The sequence below is a fragment of the Cryptomeria japonica genome, chromosome 10 (genome assembly GCF_030272615.1).
Source record: "Cryptomeria japonica chromosome 10, Sugi_1.0, whole genome shotgun sequence".
Classification (NCBI taxonomy): domain Eukaryota; kingdom Viridiplantae; phylum Streptophyta; class Pinopsida; order Cupressales; family Cupressaceae; genus Cryptomeria; species Cryptomeria japonica.
In genome coordinates, this window is record NC_081414.1 from 118,975,003 (window position 1) to 118,980,648 (window position 5,646).

At 35.4% G+C, this 5,646-nt stretch overlaps 1 protein-coding gene across 1 annotated transcript; it reads right to left on the reverse strand.

Moving 5' to 3' along the window:
* Positions 1–3,752: 3,752 nt before the first annotated feature.
* On the reverse strand, positions 3,753–5,089 carry LOC131072546 (probable carboxylesterase 17). Its single transcript, XM_058008719.2, has one exon. The coding sequence runs from the start codon at positions 4,903–4,905 to the stop codon at positions 3,970–3,972; it is 936 nt and encodes a 311-aa protein (XP_057864702.2). The 5' UTR covers positions 4,906–5,089; the 3' UTR covers positions 3,753–3,969.
* Positions 5,090–5,646: the final 557 nt, after the last annotated feature.

A 5,646-nucleotide genomic window follows, 5' to 3' on the forward strand; every position in this document is an offset into this window, starting at 1 on the left:
TGAAGAGCCCTTTAAAGAACTATTATTAGATTGATGAGCAATTTTGTGATTTTTTAAAACTACAAGCTATGCCAAGAATAAAGATTTCTAAAAGTACCAAGGTGGTGTATTTGTCACGTTATATTGAAAACCTAGATTTCTCTCATTGAGATCATATAATCATTTTGCATGTAGTATTAAGTTGAAAATATTTTTTAACTAGACTTTACATGAATTTGTGACACTTTAAGGAGGTTGAACTTAACTATAAACTATGTGTGACTATGACCACATCTTAACTACTTTGAATTGATAATTGAAAATTTAAAATGGTTGTAAGCATTTATAATTGATACTTATCGACATAGACAATAATATATTCAATTTGATCAAGTTGGGGTGAGAAAGAGACTTCATAGGTGACTTGAAAGAACAACTATATAACTTTTGAGGAACCAACTTGATGACACATCCATTGTAATAGATATGAAAAGGTTAAAATTTCGCACTTGGTATAAAAAAGGACAATACAATAGAATTTAAATTGGATCATAGTCTAATATATGTAAATCATGAAATGCACATAAAAAATATGCAAGGAGAACAAGATCAGTGCAATTGGAAGAAGGCACCTCTTTATTGTAAAATCCTCAAGATTCATGAGAATTGAGAACTCTTCATACAAGCCCTTGAACAACACTTTCAAAGAGAAAATATTAATAATTTTGTATGAAAAGAGATCCAATAAATAAAAGATGTCAAATTCCTATATTCACAAAGCATTAAGTGCATGCAAAAGATCTATATGTATTGTTTTTATCAAACCTATATGAGATGATGAAGAGTGTAAGATAGCAAATAGAACTTGGAATGAAAAAAAAAATAAGAAGACATGAAAAGGAAAATTATGTGAACACAAAAAGGAAAGAACTAGTTTATGTTAAAAAACATAGCTCCAAAAACTTTTGAAGTGAACTAGAACAAAAGATAAGACAAGTAGAAAAAAAAACATACCCAATGGTTAGAATATTCAATGATACTTTATGAGAGAGTTCAATATAATGCATCCCCTATAATCATAAAAAAAAAAGCACTTATTTATAGAAGATAGCATTTAAGACACATAGAGTCTATTACAAGATATAAATAGTTTGTAAGAAAAACATTTAAAATGGAGATTAGAGGTCATCATAGTACACCAAAATAATTTGTAATGATGTTATCTAAGAAGAATTCCCAACAATGTGAACAATTAGTCAATATCCCTCTAAGGAACTAAATATATCAATGAGCTATCAAACTAATACAATAATCATGATCAATTTATTTTTTTAAAACTTTGAAGTGCATGGTAGGGTATAATATTAGAAAAGGGAAAGGCCATTTTAGACTAAAGCACCCCACTATTAACCATAACATCACCCTTATGTACTTGATTGAAAAGATATAAGAGCTTCATGTTACTTTGTTGAATTTTAAAAAGTATTCGGTGTGGTACCTAGAGGAAAATTATAGAATAGAAGGGAAGATCTCGGAATACTAGATGAGTATAGAGGCAATTCATAGTTTTTATGAGTAAGTGAAGGCTAAAATTAGAATATGTAGAGGAACATTGAAATTCTTTGGAAGGATAGCTACTCTCCTCCATTTTGGGGGGCTATAGATTGATAAGTTAAAAGAGTGGTTAAACAAGGCTGGTGAAGGGAGCATTCAACTTCTTAGAAATGAAATAAAGTTCTTCTTCAATGTAAATGGTCTTTGAGAGAATATTTGAGCACTTTGGAGCTCTTTTGTTAGGAGGTTATGATTCTTGTTAATAAAATTGAAATTGAAGTTATTATCTTTCCATTTTAGAGAAAAAAAATTAACTTCCTTTTCAAGGCAAATCCATTGAAAGTAGAGAAGGATGAAATTACCTTGGGCCTGATTTTCACATTAGGATCAGTTAGGAGATAGGCAAGGAAAATAAAATAAAGGGGGTTGGAGGATTTATATCCACTATAAGATAATTTGCAAGAATGAAAAATTATGGGGTTGGAAAACTCAATCCTGTGGTTTTGAAGTTTGGGTTAGCAATTTGTCAGATAGAAAATTGATGCAAATAGAAACAATACAAAAACATATAATCACAAATAACCTCAAAATCAAAAACTTCACTTTAATATGAGATTATATTAATTGAATTAGGCATTTTTCATTTGAAGACATTGATGATATCTTGGACATTGAATATTTAGAAAAGACGTAAAGCATGGAGAATCATCTTTGGCCCAAAATGGTTATAGAGGAAGAGCTAAGGAAAATGATGCACATTTGAATGGAATAAAACATGACAAGTGGATGAGGCAATGAGACATTAACATGCAAGAGCGTCCAAACACTAATGAGGAAATACAAATATATGAGAACAATTTAAGACGACCATGTAGATAAAGCAAACTAGGCAAAAGAAAGCATAATATATCAAAGAGTTTAATTCCACATGAAACCATGATGATCAAAGCGTCGAGTTCTTGCCGTAATGTTCGAATTGGTGGTAGAGATGTAGTGAGAGAAATAGATTGGACAATGAATTCTTTTTTTTTTTTATGGAGGTCCAAACCTGCAAGCACGACAGTCCAGCAAGGGCATGAAGCCCGCGAGCTGCCAGCCCAGTGAGGGCCTTCACGACGAGCCAATAGGCTGAACCTCTTTGGCTAAGAGCCAAGATTGAGGGGTATCCATTCCGCCAAATTCCCCCGAGGCATGATCCCGGCCTCATCCCTTATGATGTCTGAGCCTTGCACTCAACAAGACTTGATCCCTGATGGGTTCATTTGGAACCATTCAACTTCACCAGTAGACCAAAGACCTATTGACGATATGTAACTTTTAATAGAGCCATACATTTTTTCTTTGGTGAGTATGACACTTCATTGAAATAAAAAATTGAAATATTACCATATACTAGATGAAAGGTGAAGTGTGCCAGGAAACCTGCCATCGTCTGAACAAGTCACGTGCCTTGACTATGCTTGGACATTTCCTATAGTGGTTGAAACGCGGCGAATTATACAGGTAAAATATAAGCCAAACAAATACCTACCACTCTTGACTTCCTGGTTTCTAGGCATTTGCTGGAAAGTGAAATGAGTGGAGAAGGGATCTACAACAATGGAGCCTGTGCAAAACTGAATCTTCTATTAATCCTTTCGATATGTGTAGCGCTTGCCTATAACTGACTATTGTATTAATCCTTTCGATAGGTTTTATTGCAGTGTAAATATTGGCAGGTAAAGTTTTGTTTGTGTGTTTGGTTGGAGAGAATTTTGTTTATACCTGCCAATTGCATTTGCTTCAAAGTTTAGTAAGGGAAAATTTTACACTTTATCTACTATATTAGCTGGAATTTTGGCACACACTGTGAGAACGCTGGCAAAGATTGTTGAATCTGGCTTTACAGCCGCTAATTGCATTTGCTTAAAAGTCTCCAAAGCCTCTGCAGCAACAGGCATGTTCTGGAGGCTCCGTCCACAAAAAGTTCTATTAATGCTCTGCTTTGTACTCTTATTGTGGCTTTGGGTCCTCTGCAATATGGGTTCACACTAAGTTTGCTTCTCTTCAGTGTAACCACTCATTTTGGTTACATTTTGAAGAGAATGAATTATTGTGGTATAATTTAGTTTACTTCTCTGTAATTTGGGTTCGGATGGAAAAAAAATTCACCACTCTATTAAGAACTTGCTTGCATCATCTCGGACATAAGATCAAAAACTGGACAAAGCCTATAAAGAAGTAGAAAAAACGCTGATAGAGATAAAATGAGATCACATCATGAAGTGTACAATTTTAAGTGGCATCCATATCAAGTATGAAAACAACCTAAAAGTTGAAAACCTAACTACCTTATTTGAGGCATGGTTGGTTTTTTCCTTGAGTGCCCTTGTGTCCCCTCCACAACAACTCCTAATTAAAGAAAATAACAGCTGAGAGAAGTAATTTTTAAAATGTTCAGCGGATTTTAACGAAGTCTGATATACGCTGTATAAGACGCAGAGTGCCTTCAAATTCAGGAATGAAAATATGAAAAGCATGGACTCCACCTTCTTCCACCATCAATTCCGCCTCCTTCCCACATCTTCTCAGATATTCATAAAACATCACCCGTCTGTCTCTAAGTTTATCTTTACCTGCTACCACCACCAAAACCGGTGGTAATTTCAAATCAGGCTCGAGGGGCGAAACCACCGGATTACAGAAGGGATGGTCTCTGCTGGACCCCACCGGGAGAGTCATACTCCAACCCATTTTGCACATCTCTACGAACTTGATCATCTCTTCCCCTTTATCCGTCTCTACCATTTCCTCACCCATAAAGTAGGGGTGAATAACAACCAGTTCCTTCACCATTAACGGCCTCAAGTCCAGCTCACCAACTTGCAGTCCGACGTGGTAAACGATGTTGCCTCCGGCGCTCTCTCCCGCCAAAACACACTGGGAAAAATCAACGGCGGACGGCAACAGCCACTCCTCCGGCACCTCTGCGCTCCCGGCGGCATGCTTTGCGACCCATTTGATGGCCTCCGTACAATCATCGTAGGCTGCCCGGAGCCGGTGCTCCGGCGCCAGCCTGTAATCCACTGACACTATCATCAGGCCGGCGGTTTTAGACAAACTGTACAAAAATGAGTGGTATTCTACCCAGGCTGTGGAAAACACCAAGAATCCTCCCCCATGAAAGTAGATCAGCAGTGGCGGTTTTTGAGAAGCGGTTTCAGGCTTAAATATGCGAGTCCAGATGCCGGTTTCCGGATTTAGAACGACGTCCTTGGATGCAACGCCGTCTGTAAAGTCTGAAGAGGCAGGCGTGGTGGGATGTGGAGCGCGCAGAACAGATCCATCTGAATTGAGCTTCAACCACTCTTTTTTTTCTCTCTCAGTTTCCATTTTCACTCTTTCCACAATACTTTGTGTCTGTCTGATATATAGTGTTAAATTATGCAGCCGTCGACTTAATCCAGCAGATCGCAGGATCGAATCTCCTTGGTTTCATTTCTGGGTTACATCACCCGGGAAATTTAGAAAATTATAAAGATATATCATAAAGTTGCAAATTAAAAGACAGTTTCGTATAATCGTAAATATTTTGTTCTCTCCTAACAAACAAAAGCTAAATGTTCAAGTTAATAACCGAGTCGGCTTTAAAGAATTTTCATGTTTCTTGTAATCTTTAATAAATAAAAAATTCTCTTATTCAAACAGGTCTAGAATTTGACGGTCACCCCTGCCTGTCATATCATTTTCTTAGTTTAATATAAAAAAAATTATATCTAAACAATTTTATCAATTATCAATGTGCAAAATATGTTATGATTGATATAATTCTTCATTTGAATCATTAAAAAAAATTATATCTAAACAATTTTATCAATTATCAATGTGCAAAATATGTTATGATTGATATAATTCTTCATTTGAATCATTCTCTGAAGAAGAGGCTAAAATTCCTTTAAACGTTTCTTTCAATTTTTTATTATATTAATGTTTATTTAACACTAATTATCAGTTTCAGAATGGCTAAAATTCCTTTAAATGTTTCTTTCAAATTCTTATTATATTAATGTTTATTTAACACTAATTACCAATTCCAGAATCCTTCTCTTTGGTACACCTATACATTTTTCCAAA

What these genes read in the sequence shown, in the direction of transcription:
- LOC131072546 (XM_058008719.2), bottom strand. Translation starts at nt 4,905, where the DNA reads ATGGAAACTGAGAGAGAAAAAAAAGAGTGGTTGAAGCTCAATTCAGAT.